Here is a 19,031-nt window from a genome sequence, read left to right on the forward strand (position 1 = left end):
CAGTTTTTTTTTATCGAAATGTTTTTCGAAATTTCTACCTAGGTAAATATGAAGGCTTTGTTTTCAGCCCTACTACTATTTCAGCCTAGACTAGCGAAAATTTTGAAATTATTCAAACGCTGAGGATATGAAGTTTATTGTCTTTTATAAACAATTAGTGAACATTTTAAAAAATTAATTTTAATTTTCCGGAATGATGAAAAAATTTTCTAGGTTGAAAATTTCATCAGAAACCTGAACTATTTCCACTATTCATTCATAATAAAATAAATAGAATAAGAAGACAATAATCTTTAAAACAAAAATACAATACTATATGAAGCCAATATAATTAATGAGTACTTAAAATGATTATTTAAAAAAATGTGTCATAAATTGTTGGTAGAATTATCGAAGGATTATCTCGCTCCCTCGAAGATAGTCCGTATCCCACCCTGTTTAATCATGTGCAGCCCTTACTCAGCATTTCACCCCATTGTCATGTCTCCGAGTCACCTCCGAGTCACGTATTCTTGTACTTGTTGCTGAATCGAGAGTTAGCGTCATGCGCAGCAATATCGATTATAAAGTACTGTCGGGAGGGTATAAAAGCTCGGATTTTGGTGTGGCTCACGTCAAGCTGTTGTGAGTTTCAAGTGGTGTGAAATAGTTAGTAATATTCATTCATTGAATTCTTCAATTTTTTGAAATTATTATTGGTACCATCGAAGATTCCAAACTCTAAACTCTTCCGGATATTTTTCATGAAGGATTGAAAGAGAGAGTAAGTGCAAAAGATTTTTTTCAATTTCTAAAACTCATATTACCGTAATATAGCGGCTAATTTAGCCTTCAAATTAGCTCATAATTAGGAGAAATTGAATAGAAAGAATGTTGTAATGATCGGGAAATTTAAGTTTCAATTTTCGTCGCTATATAACGTAGTGCGAAATAGGCTTTTCCTGAGATTCAAGCCACCATCTGTTACGTCAACGTCATGTTGCTTATAGACAATAATTCACCTATGTTGGGAAAATCGAATGAAATTACTTATTGTATGAACTTTTGGTATTAATTAAACTTTAAAAAACCAACAGCCACCACTTGAGGTCCGCAAATAGACTAAAAAAAAAAGGTAAATTACTATTAGGTGGTGGGTGACAAGCCTTCCGGATATTTTTTAGGTATTAATTGTGGACATTGTCGAGCCTACTGCAAAAAAGTCACATGTTCTAACACTCAGTCACGAAAAGAGAGCTCGTTAAATTCTGTATTTAGAACATCAGAACAAGTCTATCGATTTTTTGTCTGTTTGCGTGCTTCAGGTGGCTTTTATGTTTTTGGAGAGTAATGAAGGGAGTTCTGTAGTTCAATGAAGCCTTTGGGCGCGGGGACACTGAGAATGCCTAACTATATTGTATTGACTTTTCCTACAATCCTATAATCCTATAATATTTATTCATTCATGTCTATAGTTGACTATAGTTGAAAATATTTGATAGCAAAAAAATTCTTTTTTTTTAGTTTGAAAAATAAGTCTTTACCCTTAGGAGCAAAATGTCCAGAAGACTCTGGCCCTTGGCGTTTCTCTTGGTGGGGCTTGCCCTAGCTGCCTCACCAGTCCCCCACCAGACGAGTGAGGATTCCCTAAGGAGTGCCCTCAATGCCGTAACAAGGAAACAGAGGTCCCTCGATGCACTTCCCCCGGCGGGTTACTACGGCGACCTGAGGTCTTTCAAGTATCACGGCGAACCGGAGCCAAAGTTGGAGAGGGAGGAAATACCAGAGATGGATGATGATGATGAGGATGACCTCGAATTCCTTCCCCTAGGTATTCCCGCACTATCCGTTCAATTGATTCCAGATATGAGATACCTATATATCATGGGGGAGGATCTATTGATATTTAAATTCGTGACGTTTTTTCTTGTGCAGAGAACGGCCAGTTGGAGAATATCGGGGGTGGATACCGGGGGTTTAATAATAAGAGATTGGAGAGGGCTCTTATGGATTATTTTGAGACAGCACCCATTCAAGTGAGTTTTAAATTCGAGGAAATTTTATTGTTTAGCGAGGGTTCCAAAAATTGCAAGATTATCAGTAAAAATAACTGGAAAAAAAAAACAAACATTTTACAGAGAGAAACAGGAACCTCCTCTCTGTTCCGCGAGCGTGAGAGAAACGGGGCCCGAAAACGCACAATGAACCCGGACCATTTCAATGGCCATGACGACAGAGAATTGGCTCGACTATTTTTGGACGAGCTCCAAAATTCACCCCCTTACGGAGAAGAGCCTGAGGACACCCCCGAGTACTTGCCAATCGAGGCCTTGCAATCTCTCTACGACAGATACAGGTTGGAGGGGAATAATAAATTGGAAATGCCGGGTCCGATGTCATGGGCTGAAGACGATGGAGTGGATTATTTTGCCGAACGAGAACGCGGTCAACGTCCAAAGAATTATTTACTCTACCAGGTACTTCCCATCACTCAGAGAAGAAATGTCAATGGAAGGTATCCTATTGGCAGAGAGTACAGGGACCTTGTCAAACGATTTCCAGTTGCCAAGAGGAGTGCTAAACCCTTTCCACTTACATCACAGGCTACTGATCCCAAGGTAAGGGGACGTAGACAAACTCTCTCTCTCTCTCTCTCTTTTTTTTTTAACCTTTTAACCTTTTCCTTGGGCTGTTTTTAATAGGTCGCACAGGATCTAGGTGCCCTCTTCGGTCCTCAATCACGCCAAGCCAACAAAACCCAAGACCAAAAGCTCTCAGCAAAATTAAATCACGTGCACAATGACGATCACAATCACATGCACCAACATACATCAGAGCGACCTGTCTCCTTCACCACAGACGTCTCGTCCACGACATCTCGACAGGAGCACCTCAAAGACAAGTCCGGTACAAAGGCCAGCAATACTAAAGAGCGTCTGATAGAAGTGAAGAAGAAGAAGAGTGTCGACTGGTCTCAGTATTTCGGCATCGACAGAAGGCGAAAGAAGGCAACTCTTCTAGCTAGACCTGGTAGCCAGGAGCAGGACGACGAGTGGATGCTCCAGAGGTACTACAAGACAATGGCTGACAACTTGAAAACTGCTCCGGCAAGGGATTTCGAGAGGAATGGAGGGGAGAAGAGGGACAAATTGGATCAGATGGACGAGAAACTGAAGAACGTTAAGAATGTCATCATCGAGGATGCGGTGAGGTACTCAGCGGCGGGCGACAATGATGCTGACCCTCAGGATGTCAAGGAGGTGGTTATGGCCCGTATGGCGGCGGCTTATTCCCTGGAGAAGATGAGGAAGGCTCTCAATGAATTCAGAAACAGCATTGCTGCGCAGAGGGATTCGCCCAAAAATTCTCAAACGAAAAATAATAATTCTAGTAATAATGGAAATAAGGATAACTCCAGTGGAATTGGGGGGAATGAGAAGAGGTCTAGTAATGTCATCGATGATGAAGGATCCCCTTATGAAGGTAGGATTATTCATTGAATTTTTCATTATTGACCATGCATATTAAAAAAACACGCCGGCGATAATGATGGTGTCGTTATTTTCCATTAGGATTTGATGAGGGCAAGTTTACACCTTGTCCGGAGTTGGAAGTTATTGAGAGGAGTTGCAAACCAGCTAGAAATCTTGTTAGTGGGCTCTTTGTGCCCTGCGTGATGCATCAAATTTGCACAACTTGTGTAAGTATTGTTGTTCTCCCCTCCCTTTTTATCCTATACCATATACTATAATGAATAATAATAGAAAAAGAAGGCACTATTGTTTTTGATGATTGAAAAAAAAAAAATGTTTAGGATGAAGAAGATGAATGCATGGGATTGTTTGCAATGGAAGCAGCCCGAGTCTGTGACCTTCTCGAAGAAGAGGGCCGTGACGCTGGTGGCCATTGCGCAAGAACAGCCCTTGTCATCTCTCAAATGCAACCACTCCCCATCGGCACATCCCTCTGTCGCGGCTCCACTGGAGGAGATTCCTGTCTTGGTCGATATCAATATCGCAATCGCAATCGCGATCACAATCGTCATCGTTTCTCCTACTATCCCTACGCAACCCGACGACACAGCACCACCAGCGGATTCGATACACCAATGAAACGATAAAAAAAACTGAGGATATTTCAATGAGGTATATAACGCCAGTCGACATGACAGCGTCATATCAAATAGAATCTTCCCTCTCTTTGCAGATTGTCTGAAGAAAAATCCAAATGTGTAGATCTTTAGGCGCCTAGTCAGTGTCTGCGAATGCGAATTATTCCCATGTGTGGAGGAAGGATGGATTGTCCTGTTGGCAATATTTATCGCCATCACTAATACCTGAATAGAAATGAAAAATGACATCCTAGCGATTTCTGTTGGACTTTCTATTAGTTTTTGGCTGATTCTATTGGGAAATTCCAGAAAATGCTGTATAGAAAAAAAAATCAATAGAACAATAAAATTCTAGAGATTGTTTCTGTATCCGGTGAATTCGCTAGGTTTTTCTTTTTTTTCTATGAATCATATTTGTGCCTGCATGAAGAAAAAATAAAAATATCTGTGGGAGAGAAAAAAAAACTGGATTATCTACCGATACTTCTGAAGACGATTCGAGAGAATTATAAGATCCGACTTGCCAAATTATCAACTTTTCAGATGAGGAAAAATGAAATCACAATGATGAAATTATTAATCGTGCTTAATCCGTACAGTGTGTACCTGAATGTATAATTGGTTTAGGTCATAAGCGCATCTTCTATCTTCTCCTCCCTTTTAAGTATAAAAAAATATATTTCAAGTCACCCTCGGAGACTCATGCACCTATTGACGATTATTATTAGTTGAGAATATTCGCATTGTATTTAAACACGCACCACTCGGCCTAACGAGCCTCATTTTAAACTCGATAATTATTTCAATGGAATTGATCAACGAAGCTGAGGACAATAAACGGTTAACGAAAGTATTTTGAATCGGCTTGATGTCTCCAATGGGTCTTTGGATATTAAAAAATTGTAAAACGTGAGTGAAGAAAAATTTATATTCTATTCAACATCTATTAGCTGCTGTATTCCATTTTGTTTTATTTTCATTGTTCGAGTTGATGAGATTACGTTGGAAAATATCTAGATAAAGCTTTTAAAGAATTCCAATATTTCCGAGCTGATGCAATCGGTGGGGAAGCTAATATTTCGAAATTTTTCATCTTTCTTTGAAAAATTATCAAATTAATTGCAAAATCAAAATGTTTTGTCGCGTAAAAATCCTTTGGCATTGAGATAAATTGAGCTTTGAAAAGAGCGGATAAAAAATCGCAGTTATGATAAGTTTTATCACTCCCCCACCGAAAAATTCTTATATTTTCATCTGCGTTAATACATTCCAGTAATTTCGAAAAAAAAAAAACATAAGCATTTAATGAAGCAGGGTTGACAAGGGTACCACAGTGAATTGTATTACGCTAAAACTCAATGTTGAACATTAAAACTGTTCGATTTTTAATCAAAGAAAAATTTTTAATGTGTGGCTATGGCTCAGATATGTCCGAGTGCGTGCGTCGTAGTCAAATGACTAAATTTCCCGTTCGATATTGCGTGCCATGTGGACATTAATGAAAATGTATCGTTAAATTTGATCATGTACGAAAGAATTTAATAGAAAGATGAAAAAATTGAGCAAAAAAAAATATATATATATATATATATATATATATATATATATATATATTTTACATAAACAATCAATTCATCGTATTGTATTGAGATTTTCCTACTTTTTTGCTGAATTTTTTTAAAATGGAAAATTGTTGAATAACAATACAGAGAGGAATATTAAAAATCCATTAAATATTTCTTGTTTTAAAAAATCAATAGAATTCCTATTAAATTTTTTCGATTATGATCCTCTGAATGTTCTATATGCAATGCTACATATTTTCAGTCTCAATTGCCAATTATATTTTACGATTTTCACCCGGTCCCCTTTATTTCCTAGCTTGAATGACGATTTATTTTTATAATTAAAAAAATAAATCATTAAGAAAAATGAGAAATGGTTGCATTGAACGTTTTGTAAATGTTTCAATATGGTGCATTATATACAACACTTATTGTTCTAGATAATTAAGAAAGATAAATATATCAAGTATCTGCGTGTCACACTTAATCGTCAAGTTTTGTCGAATTTCTAAAGTTGAAGAAAAATCCATCAAGATTCACGCATGGAAGCAAATTAATAGAAAAACCTAGCGCTTCCTCTGAGAAATTCTATTGGAACATTCTATTTGTTTTTTTTTTCTATAAAAATTCTTGAACGTAACATTTGCAAGTTCTTTCCGCTGTTTTTTTAAAGTTATTTTTCATAATAAAATTCAAGAAAAAACACTTGAAAAAGTTGCAAAAAATGGACATTTTTATAAAAACAGGACAAGCTAAAAAGCATTTTTCCAATGGAATTTCTTGGAGAAAGCGCTAGGTTTTTCCAGTAAATTTCATCATACGTGTTGTGAATAAAATTGTTGTAAAACATTTACAAGATTTGCAAAGTGCGACTATCGCTAATTAAGAGTCAAACTGATTAATGAAAATTATTCATTTGTTATTAAATGCAATCATCATCGGAGCTTTTATTTAAACGTCAAACGGAAAGTACTCGTACAAAGAGAATATTATAAACTCGTGGAGATGATATTTGGTAATCCTTGGGTTGTTAATATGACCCAAATACTCGCTTTTGCACAAGATTACATCGTTTGACCGATTTATCAAGATCCTTCGTCTTACTATCTTGGAGTATGAAATATTATAGTATATTATATATGAAAGAATATATGTACATGTTATGATTCATGAGACATATATGTATTAGCCATCTGTATGTAATAAATATATTTAAACATAACATTTTTCTCTTCCTCAATATATATTTATTATTGCAAAGAATTAATTTTATTTCAATTAAGATGAATCTATAGTTGTTCACAAGGAGTTAGAAGACATTAACATCTTATGAAGACAATGGATTCGAGCTAGGTGATGAAGAAGTCAACGATGTTGCAAGATTTTTCGTTTAGTCATCCATATTTTCATTGTCATTCTTCCCTTTCAGGTTCATCTCCCTCTCCTGCTCCCTCAGAACATCCAAAACTATCGCAGTGATGGGTTGATAGTTGGACAGGACCTCCACGTGCATGAATGCACACTTAACTATTGCCGAAAATGAAGAAATGGATGAGAGGAAATAGTTGCGATTATGGTTTATTATATCATCATCCCTCACCTTACCTCTCAAGTCAGTCACTTGCTCGAGGATCTTTTTTAAATCGACAATGGTATTGTCAATTTTTCTGCAGGCTGTTGCAATCTCGTTGTTCATCTTGGAGCAGTTGTCGTTATCGCGATCACGAGAGTGATTGATGGACAATAATTATTTGACAATGAAGAAATCACACTCGACTGTTTCAAATCGAAATGTCCAAATGTCGGTATAGTAGATTCACGATTCACAGGGAGGTGACGCCATCTTTTCACAGGGGAGCGAACATATAGTTTATAGTTTAATTCTACAAAAAACTCTAATACAACTCCAATGGAAATTATTCAATAGAGAGAGAAATAGACAATTTCCATTTTGTTCGCGTTTTGTCGTAGTAACCTTGCCTACACCTGAAATAATAAGAGAAACCCTCCCTCTCTAGTGCTCTCTAGTCTCTATCAACTGGAGAAAAAACTTGAATGACTAGATCTCCCCCCACTCCACCCACAATTGGTGGAGAGAGAGAGAGACGAAACCGACGCATTTGAATTTCATTGGTTGCCGTGTAAATTGTGTACATGGTAACGCGAGGTGCCGGCCCCCGTGGAGAGAGCCCACGGGGGTCCCTGTCAGTCCCTGTCCCAGTCTGTCCCTCAAGAGACTTCTCCCAAACCGTTGATACCCACACTGCCGTGCGCATCGTAAATACGTGCATAACAAATAATTCCTCGGCCCGGTATGAATCCTCAATCACAAAAACAATAATCGAAAAGTTGAGACATTCACCCGAGACTCTTCCACTCGTGTCAATTGTTTTTTTTTTAATTTTGTTTTGTTTTTCCAGTGTTTTATTCCTTGTGCCAGTGCTGTTGTTGTGTTCATGACCAATAGAAGAGCATCGTTTATTGAGATGCAGTAGTGACTATTTATACGAGATAGAGAGTGAGTAGATTAATTGTCATAGAAATATTTTGTGCTTTTTCGGCAATTCTCAACTAGCTATTGGGCATTGCAGCAATTGAAATCTTCCCATAACATTTCTCCAGTTTTTATGGAGGAGGGAATGTTATTCTCATCAGCGGATGATTTTTTCTTCCAAGAAATTATTATTTTTTTGCAAAAACCAACTTGAACCACTACTTTTCTACTATGTCATACAACCAAAAACAAATATAACGTAAAATCAAGGTCAGACTTTAACAAGTTTAAATAATGGAATCTGAAAATTTTTACGAGAAAAAAATTTGCTCCGATTATATTTTTATAACTCATGAAATCCAATGAAAACGCATTCCCTCATTTCCACACATCACTTCCTGGGGATAATTGCACGTACACAATAATTCCGAGTGGCATCGTCCTCGTAGAATCATCATTACATACACATGTACACTGTTTACAATGCGACATCCGGCTGAAGATTAATACCACTGACACCCACAAATTCATTTTCACATAAAAGCATGAATTAATGCACCAAATGCTCTCGATGCATCGAAACGTGAAGCAAAAAAATTTAAGAATTTTTATCACCGGTCCATAATAGATTTAACATTTATCCATTTATTTTTCTATAACTGACCACCTCTTACGAGTTTTATTGTTCACTGCTATTTCTTGAGTTGGTCACGTATGAAACAATGTAATAGAAAATCCTAGCGTTTTCTCGAAAAAATTCTATTCAGTTTCTATTGGAATTTTATTAAGAATTTTTATTTATTCATTGCGACAATTAACTTTTTCAATAGATATTTTTCAAGAATTTTCCGTGTTTTTTTCTCTTAGACTCTTAGATTATGGGAAACAAATGAAAAATGAAAATACAACGAAACAAACTTGGAAAACTCATCCCCCAGAATTGCTACAGAAAAATGAAAATCTATTGATGGCTAAAATTGCATTATCAATCATCATCAATATAGTTATAGGCGCAAAAAGCTAATGGAATTCCAATACAGTGTGAATAAAATTTCTTAAAGAAAGCATCATGTTTTTCTAGTGAATTTTTCCACACGTGACCAAATAGAAATAATATCTCGTATCGTCTCCGCGATAGAGAAAGTTTATTTTGTGATGCGTGTTAGTGTGGCGTATATACTATTTATATTCTTTATTTGTACGCAGTATTTATTGAAATATAAAACCAACGGCTCTGAGTTTTGATGTATGTATCCAGTGAATGAACAAAGGGGTCCGTTCACTGGGCGCGGTGTTGCGTGTGTTATAAATGTTGCTGGGCCTATACTAAACAAGTCAGCCACTTGATCGGTATGCGAATTAAATAGAGCAGCATCCAAGCAAGAAATCCTTGGACCGTTAAATCGGAATAAACGGGATTCCTCGCTGAAAATTTCTTTTTTCTTTTTTGTTTATCAATAGTTTTTGTGTTTGGAAAGAATGACAGCGAGATTCTTCGTAAATTGTAGTCTAGTTTCCGGATGGAGTTAAGGTGGTAGTTAAGAGACCTTGAGAGTTTAATAAAAGTATCGATTGAAATGCTCGCTAAATTTGGTTTTGAACTCTACTTCTAGAGTTCATAGCAGAGATGTGAGTGAGAATCTACCGTAGAGCGTGCGAATAGACACTAAAAAAAGCCTAAAATATTTCATTTCTCTATGAAATTGAATCTCCTCATTGCATGGAATTCCAATGATTGAAATTGCATCACGTTCCCCAGAAATTATACTTTAATCAATTAATTGATTTCTCTGGGATTGACTCACCAATAAAATTTCCCCGATTAATTCCTTCAGCCAATAGAACCGTTTATGACGTTTTCCTTAGCCTGGATACGAATCGACTAGAATTGCCATTTATTCTCGGCCTATCCGTTCTCCAATTAACGCTCCCGTTGACATGAGAAGAATTTAATTCTGATTTATTGAGACCAGTGTTATCGTTGGAATTGGGGTATTTTCGGGGGGTTTATTTCGGTGAGTCCACGTGCACTTGTTTGAGATTGCACCGATGTGAGACGACGCCCCCCTTCTGGAGATAGCTGGAATAATCCGGGAATCGATGGGTGCCATGCTTCTAGATTGTAATCTATAGTTGTAAAATTCTCACTGCTAAAAACAATGAATGTATGGGTTTGATGCGTCATTCCGCCGTTTTTACGGTTTCATTATTATTTTTCTCATCGATAAATCATTTTTTAACAATATTTTTCTTATTCACTTTATTATATATTCAACCGAGCCAATCTTTTAATTTTTTCATTTTTACAACAGAATCAATATTCACTTGGCGAAAAAATTACATTTTGGCGAAAGTCGACTAAATAATAGACTCGAAATAATTACTTGGGATAATATTTCATCATGATTAATCATTAAAAATGGCCTGTCCCCTCGATTTTCGTCAAACAGTTCCCCCCAAAGTTGTGACTAACACCGAGCGTTCTCATTTCCATCGTTACAATGTATTATAATCACGTAATGGGATACACACACACCCACACACATACGGGGTTTGAATGGTTGTAAAAAAATGAAAAAGTGAGACATGACAATGACTGTCCGGTGGAGTAGGTGAGCTCCAAACCGAGCCAGGTGCATGTCCCCGTGCTGCGGGCGGGCACCCGAGCGTGTCCGCCACCGGCTTTCCTCTCAGCTGGGCCCCCTCTCTCGGCCACCACTCTATTTTACTCATTTTTTCATTTCATTTTATTTTATTTTATTTTTTTCCTTTTTCTGGCTCATCTCATTCTTCAGTTTTTTCCAACCAGTTTTTTCTTCGCCCCCTTTCATCCTCTTTCTCTTAGCTGAGACAAAATAACACCAACGGACTCTTGGCTCCCTTTGTCGGGATATCACATTAGCCATCATTAGCCATTACCATGACAATCGCGCACTCTACTTGAGTTTTACTTTCACGTTGAGTCAATGAATGTTACCGAGGACGCGGAAAGGATACCCATATTTGAAGGACATTTGAATTTTTCAGTATTCTTAAGTGTAAAAAATATTGACATTGACAATAGTGAAATCAAGAAGAAAGCAAATGACTTAAATTCTGTTTATTCTTGAATATTTAATCAGAATAATCCTAATTGACGGCTATTGCGCGGCTCGAGTGAAGGGATCAACATTTTTTCCGTCCGTGGGAAGCTCGTGCTATCGACAGAAAAAAAATAAATAAATAACAAAAAACATGGCAATGAATAGCCGACAAAACTGTTGTGTCTTACACCGATTTTTATCCCGGCGTTCGGCTTTTTCTCTTGGATTTTTCTTCCCTCCGAGATATGACAAATTGTCGTGCTAACGAGTCTTGGCTATTTTTGGGCAAACCAGTCCCCACGTCGATTTCAAAAGGCGACACCGTTACTCTCGCGTGACGATTTATTAATTGACGAGGAGCATTCAACTTAATTTCATCCATTGCTTCCCCTTCGTTTTCTCGGCTTTTTTGTCTTTGGATTGCAATGGCACTCGAGAATGGCAAACTCCTAATTACCGAGTCATTTTCTTCACTCAAAACTGTCGAGCGAGAGACGCGACGCAGTGTCTGCAGACCGGACTGAAATAGAATCCTAGAGTTACGGGTTCAGGAACCCGAAGATTCTTGGAGACTTGACTTTGAAGTATTGTCAAGGCATCATTTACAATATCAAAATATTCAATTAAAATATATTTATTTATGACTTTCTATTTCGAGTTCTGAACATGCACTTTTTCATATTTTTACAATTTGCTTCATTACATTTGGAATGATGTATTTCTTTTAAAAAACTCCCCCACTCCCCGGTACATTTCTCACCCCATAACTTATCAATTCCACATGCCATTTCACTTTAAAAATTTCAAGACCAAACAAATCATAAACAAGCTGAGGTGTAAACCCCTTAATCAGTCACCCAATTCTTCTCACTATTTACACGGCCCAAACACGGCGAATGAAATTTCACTCCCCGTCTCCTCATCTCACTTGAATAAACATCATGTCCCCCTTCCCCATGCTCCATCAGAGAGCCGCCTCGATTAAAGTGCCTGCATGATCAAAAAAAAAAAAAAAAAAAAAGAAACGGAACGACAGGCCAAAACAAATAAAAAAAGAGAAAAACCGAAAAACAAATTCAACTTTAATATGAAAAGCGAGTGTGCGACCCCCCAACAAACGAGTTGCCCACATCGATGGTGAAGTGCAATGATAATGCTCAAAAAAAGTCTTAGAGTATATAATGTACAGAGGAGGCAAGAGTTGAAAGGAAAGAGGGCCGAAAACTTATTTCTTTACCTCTAGTTTCCGAAGTGAATTTCTCGAACGGCCTCTCTGCTCACTCGCGCGATCATTATATCCGCTAATAAGTATGGTATATCGTCGACGATTACCCGCTAAGTATAGGGTTGCATCCCCTCCCCCTACTCTATCTCTCTTTGACTCTCTCATCCCTCTTTTTTCCGCCTTCTATTCCTCTTTTCTCCCTACTTTAAAAACTTGATGACCGCACGTCACTGGCATTCACCGTTGTAATTTATATCAGCGGGGACTCCGATGTGTATTTACGTATTCATGTGTTCAATGGGTGTGCAAAATTGTGCATTTGTGGTAGTGGATGTGCCCCTTGTGGAAGATGCCATCTTCATGGAATGGAATGAAAGGAGGAAGGGATATGTCATAAATTCATGACTGCCGTCCCTTTATGAGTTGTTTTATTTCTGTTTGTTTCGAGACTCTTTTACACTGTCTTTAAATGAATTTATTGGTTTTTAGTTTCATTGGCAGTAGTTAGTGCAACAGTTGGGAAAAAATTTAAGAGAAAAAACGATGGGGAATGTTGGAATGAATATCGTGTAAGACACGACAGTTTTATCGGCTATTCATTGCGATGTTTTTGTTTTTTTTTTTACAGTCGATAGCACAAACTATCACTCGATCCTCGCAATAGCCAAAACGTGTTATATTTTTTGCAATGATTTCTTGAAACCGTTGATGATTTCATAGGATTTTTTCAGTCATTTCACGATTTCAAATGACTTGCAGTGATTTCCAACAGATTTGAGGTTTTTAATCATTGAATTCGTTAATTGAATTCTGTGAGAAAAATTACGAAAGATTATGTCACAATGACACATCTCTTGACTATCGAAGAATGTTTATTCTTCATTCCATCTTCTGTTGTTTATGTTATTGGTTGTCGGCATACGGTCGCCACGAAATATGAGAACAAAATAAACATCTCACACGTCAGTCTAAACAACATGACGATTTGATAGTTGGAATATGTCGGGCATGGGTCGATCCTTGAATATTTCCTCTCATGAAATCCAATCGTTGAAGGAATGAAACCACATTCATGCGCTTTTATTCATTTTTACAAAAAAATAAAAAAATTGGAGACGCCGGGGATCGAACCCGGGGCCTTTCACATGCAAAGCGAACGCTCTACCACTGAGCTACGTCCCCAGTACACTGTTTTTTACAGGCAACTGGTGGGTGGGCACTCCGCTGACTCCTAAAAAAGTCCCTACTCAGACAGAAATGGATTCCAAATTTTTTTTTTCATTCAATTACATTGATTGATTTGATATGAAATAGATGGATTTTCAATAAATGTTTTTTAACCTATTTTTCTACATTCTTTCATCTTCAAATAATGATGAACTTGATTCAACATTTTGAAACTCTCAAATAAAGTTCCCATTTTGATACGAGATTTAGACAATGGCTTAAACTCCCAAAAATACAGGATTCCGTAATATTACCATAAATGTGTAAATAATACCGCTTTCAATATTATTATTTTCCCCTTCGTTTCACGGTCGAGTAACCCTCAAGAGACTTCGATGAAAAAAAAAAAAAATCCAGACAACAGTAAAAATAAGAGTGGTTTCCGCACAAGAAGAGGTCGCCCGCCGTGGAACGAACGCCAAGATTTCTTCCTTCCGCCCAATCACAACCGCGGATCGATCGGGAGGGAATAATTGGGAGGATAGGCCTTGTATCGGTACTTTCTGGAGGAAAAATCATCTCGATGACGCCCACCACTAACTATCCTCATTCCACCCCCAATGCCTTCCCACTGATTTTTCAAGCATCGCATCGTGTGCATACCAATTCACTCCGATTCCTGGGAATTCAATTCTGGTGGAATATTCCCACCAATTGCCGACACAAAATACTTTTTCAGTCGATTTAATGAATATTATTCACATTTTGGATCTCATTTCATTTCAATTCAATGAATTTGTTTCGTGTAAGAAATGACGAATGGAAATGAAAAAAAAAATCAATTGAATGAATTTTTTTTCATTTGTCAATTTTAAAATATTTTAGCAATTAGTTATATATAATATAATATATATACTTCTCAACACATGTTTCATCTTCCGGCATTGCGAAATGACTCACCCACCTCAGAATAAATAAAAGACCCTCGGAATAACAAGAGAAATGACAATAAAAATTCAAAAAACGTGCGGTTCAACCGCACCTCTACATCCGCTGAATTTTCACGACGACAACAGCAGAAAGTTCTTTTTGCGTACCGCAATATGTCGCGCATATTGAGACACGGGAGGTTTTTTTTTTTGTATACCTGTGGCCCACGCGTGCCCACATACTATACAGCGTATGTTGTAGCCCATTGTCCATTCGTGGGGCGGGGGGGATCATCTTGTCTCTCAACACGTTCCACTCGTGTCTTGCATTATTATATTCCGGCAAAACCCATAACTGTGGATTATGTCCTATTGTTCGAAATTTCGGAATTTTCATTCTACAAATGTGGCATTGCTATTCGGTAATAAACAAGTTTGGACTTTTCTTTGAATCGACTGATTTGAATTTCAAAATTATGATTTATTATTCTTTATTATGTATTCTGCTTTGAGAGATAGGAACATACAATAATGTTCAAATAATTCCTCATTTCTCACAAGAGATTATAATAAACCTCTACATTATCTCATCATCATAAAATATGATTTACCGTTGACGAAAGATAAAAATATCGATAAGTACATGATGCCTTAATCCAGTTTTACGAGTACCATCCCTAATGACACGTATCATAACATCATAAGATACTCGGGGGCAGAAATTATTTCAAGATCATCTGCATCCAAGATCACATAAAGATAGAAAATCCCCCCCGCTGCTACTTGCATTACCTTGCACTCTTTTTTTTTTCTCATCTCATCTTTTTTTTTATCCTTGAATTGTTTTTATTTTCGTGCAAACATCCGCGGCGATAGATAGATGGTCTAGCAGTGGCCACCGGCAATGTTGCGCTAATAATGATAATAACAGAGGGGGGCACAAGGCCCCGGTGAGGCTCCGGTGGAGCGGAGAGTCAGTCAAGTTATCCCTTGTTCTCTTTTATTGAGGCGCGGACCCACGTCCTGTCCATACAGCCACTTCACTCGGAGGTTTGCCTTCGTTTTCTTATTTTCTTTGGTTCAGTCTTTAAGATCTTTCTAAGGCTAATTTTCTCAAATAATAATACTAATAATTTGTTAAACATTTCAGCTTTTGTTATCAAAATTTTGTGACTGAAAAATGTAGCGTCAATAGAAAATGTTTCATACAATTAATGGCAACAGCCAATGTTCTCCACTATAACTATATCCCTGATGAGTTCAAGGGAACGTGGGGATGGGGGGTCGCTCTCCTGGTGTTGCTTTTTCCTGCGCACGTGTCGCGCCATATGCCTCGCCGGCTATTCTCACTCACCCCCATGAATGGACTTTTTCCACCGCTCACCGGCGCCTGTAAACAGCGTGTAGTGTGTACAGGTCGTTACGTCGACGTGGACACACACCATTCGTAGGAGAGGATGACGGCAGCGGCTTCGGTTGTTGTTGCATCTATTTCTGGAGAGATCGATTGATCATGCATTTGTTTGTGTAAATATCATCGATAAATTGAGACACTTTTGTCCCAAATTTATGTCATTTTAGGCGAGCATCGTACTCGAGCATTTTTTGCTTCAAACTCATCATGTCTACTAGTATGTCGTATTATTCTTCAATTTGTCAAAATTTTCTATAGGAAATCCTCGACATTTAAATCCTTTCAAACAAAATCGTTTAGAAAATATCTCAATAGAATTGTCAGGGCGAATTAATATCAATTCCCATCCACTATATTGTCGGAACAACTTGAAAAGTTCTAAGTGCTCCTGTAAATTGAGTTTCTTCGGGTGAAGCTTCCACTTTGAAAGTGAGAAGTATGGTAAAAAAGAGTGGTGGTGAGTGGGGATCGGTGAGATAGGTGGAATGGAACCCCTGGGCACCAATCGACGGTCAAGCTAATTAGTCCCAGTGTGTATATCTCTTGTAAGGCTACCGTCTTTCCTTACGCAACACGCCCTCTCGCCCTTTCCCTCATCTCACCCTCATTTTACTTTTTTCTTTTCCCTCTTTTTTACGCAGAGGGAGGGAGCTATATTAAAAGGTGCCAATTAGACTCTCAAGAAATTCCCTTTCGTATTTTTAGTGGCTTGTTTTTCACGCTGCCAAGTACACAAAAATGTCGTCGTTTCAGGTAATCTTGGAGGAATTTTTGACGAAAAAGGGGAGCTGAAAAATTTTTTAATATGGTTAATTGACTGGCGGCATTATTTTTACGCTACTCGGAAATAATGCTCGTGGAAAACTTTGACACGTGACGAATAATTATGAATTATCATTATTTAGACATGATTTTTTATCCCAGCCATTGTTGGCGAAAATTTTTAATTTAACGGTGGTTTTTTTTCCTCTTTAAAAATGAAAACCACTGAAATTTTAAAAAAATTTCGATTAATTGTTAATTTAACGTTATTTTATTATAATGAAAATTTTCAACTTGATTGAATTTTCAGTTAAATTTGAAATTTCATTATTTTTCTTTCCCCGCCAAATCAAAATCACTGTCACTCTTGAAAATTACTAGTCAATCCGTGAAATTTCAATTATCTCTCAACACAGTTAAAAAAATTTTCAATTGTAATATTTCTAAAATTCACCACCGGAATACTCATTGTTCGACCCTCGTGAACCCTACATTATGTTTCCCTATTGATTCCTAGAGTGATATAATACCTACCATTGACTTTTGTTACCACCGAGTATTATTTCCTTGCAAAATATCTACTTCGATTCTCCAGTACACTTGGCTAAGGGGGCGTATCGCATATTAACGCAAACAATAACCTATAAAGGATTATGGGTTTCCCTACAGCGATAAACGATTCTGAACGCAGGACAGAAAGAATGGTGAGAGTGGACCGCGGACCAGACAGGGGGGGTGGGGATTCTCTTGGGTGGTGGGTACTGGGGGCCCCCCATGTAAATGCAAGCAATAAAAAAAAATTACACTCCGCCTTCTCTTTGCCGAGCACCTAAACCCGAAGAGAAATAAATAATAGTGCTTGTGAAAAATATTGCCGCTGTTAAATGCCAAGGGAAATAGGGAAATTTATCTTCATTATTGTCTGATAAGCTCACAGGTAAATTATTCATATGGGAAATGTCGGGAATTCAGTGATTGTTGAGTGACGACTCGTGAAAATATTCTTAAAAATTTTACCATTCTATGAGCGCGGTTGAGGGTCCTTTCCATGAAATTTCAATTTTTTCAAAAAATTGTACATCACCCGATGACTTGTGAAACATACATGTAAATTCCGAAAAACTAAAAGAAAAAACCCCTTGCAAAAAGATTGGCAAGCAAACGACAGGCCTTTTCGCATGAAAAATTCATGAGTGAAAAACGATAAAAATCCTGAGAGTATCGAATGAAAAATTTTAACGAAGCTCAAACGATGGTTAAAGAGCAAAGAAAATCTTGCGTTGAAACGGAGGGGGGAGTGAATTAACCCGAGGAATCTCTGGATTTACACGAGAAACGAGGTAAACGAGCGTGGCAAACGGGGGTATAAAAGAGAAAGATGAATTTTTCTCGAGACTCCCTTTGGCGTGCCAAGCGTCTCCCCTTTTGAGGTAGTCTCATCCTTGCCATATATACAAGTCGTACACAAGGTATATGAAACAACTACTGTTTGTTTCCCTCGCACGAAAACGATCAAGACCTGGTTTTACTCGTCAATAAGAAAAGCCGCAGGGCGGCATCCATTCGCATTCTACCTATACGAGTAACGTTTTGCCAAGTTGTTGGAGCAAGCAGCCAGCCAGCCAGCCCTGTTGTATCGAGTTTTGTGTATGCGTCACGGTTATGCGTGCCTCTGAATGAATCATGCATCGGCCTTTTTTCAAATTCGCCGTCGATTCAACAGATAGGATGTGCAATTGTGCATTCAAATATTTCAGGTGCATTTGTCCACTTGTTGGATTATTTCTCCATGATGATTCATGTGGCGATATTAATTTTTCATCAATTTGAAAAATTATTACTATGATGAATAAACAATCTATGGTCAACCCCAATTTGAGAATACATGAAAATTCATGAGAACATTTATAATCAAGTGGGTAAATATTTTTCATTATCTTTCGTTCTTCACCGAGAGTGACAAAATTGACTCGGTTTAATTTCATTTATCTACTGTGTATTTATATCCAATTGAATGAATAAATTGCCGAAACGACGACAATCCGACGAGAGCGTCGGACCCTTCTGATCTCAATTAAAAATGTCTTACATCATCACCCAGTACTCTATGTATTGCACCCCTCGAATCAATCAACAAATTCGATGATTAAAAACCCGAAATTTTTTTTGAATTATTCATAGACATTAATTCATGGCCGTGACTATTCGCACCATTGCGTGAATCACTCCCGTACACTCCATACACTCCACGCATGCGCGAAGTTTGTGTGTTTCACGCAGCCGAATTTTCATACTGCTGTGT

General features: G+C 37.6%; 2 protein-coding genes and 1 non-coding gene across 6 annotated transcripts in view; 2 read left to right on the plus strand and 1 right to left on the minus strand.

The window, feature by feature from the left end:
* The first annotated feature begins 595 nt into the window (after window positions 1-595).
* Window positions 596-5,397, plus strand: LOC107036844. 3 transcript variants are annotated; one of them, XM_015255057.1, is made up of 8 exons: window positions 596-763; window positions 1,530-1,810; window positions 1,915-2,015; window positions 2,118-2,597; window positions 2,682-3,462; window positions 3,552-3,679; window positions 3,794-4,124; window positions 4,186-5,397. In XM_015255057.1, exons 2-7 carry the CDS (start codon window positions 1,537-1,539, stop codon window positions 4,097-4,099), a joined length of 2,070 nt encoding a protein of 689 aa, XP_015110543.1. In that variant the 5' UTR covers window positions 596-763; window positions 1,530-1,536; the 3' UTR covers window positions 4,100-4,124; window positions 4,186-5,397. The 3 variants fall into 3 exon arrangements, with proteins under 3 accessions (XP_015110543.1, XP_015110542.1, XP_015110541.1); XM_015255056.1 differs by having other exon boundaries at window positions 1,504-1,810; window positions 3,794-5,397; XM_015255055.1 differs by having other exon boundaries at window positions 3,794-5,397.
* A 2,480-nt stretch (window positions 5,398-7,877) lies between these two features.
* Window positions 7,878-19,031, plus strand: part of LOC107036829 — a 41,952-nt gene continuing 30,798 nt past the window's right edge. Inside the window, exons 1-2 of one of the 2 annotated variants that reach the window (XM_015255033.1) lie at window positions 7,878-8,003; window positions 8,076-8,173. The gene's annotated coding sequence lies outside the window, so the exon portion shown is untranslated. The remainder of the gene's footprint in view (window positions 8,004-8,075; window positions 8,174-19,031) is intronic. The other variant, XM_015255032.1, reaches the window with a different exon arrangement.
* Trnaa-ugc lies at window positions 13,568-13,639 on the minus strand. Its single transcript has one exon. It is a non-coding gene; the product is annotated as a tRNA-Ala (tRNA).

Source organism: Diachasma alloeum, unplaced genomic scaffold (assembly GCF_001412515.2).
Source record: "Diachasma alloeum isolate Michigan unplaced genomic scaffold, Dall2.0 Dall_scaffold_00211, whole genome shotgun sequence".
Taxonomy (NCBI): domain Eukaryota; kingdom Metazoa; phylum Arthropoda; class Insecta; order Hymenoptera; family Braconidae; genus Diachasma; species Diachasma alloeum.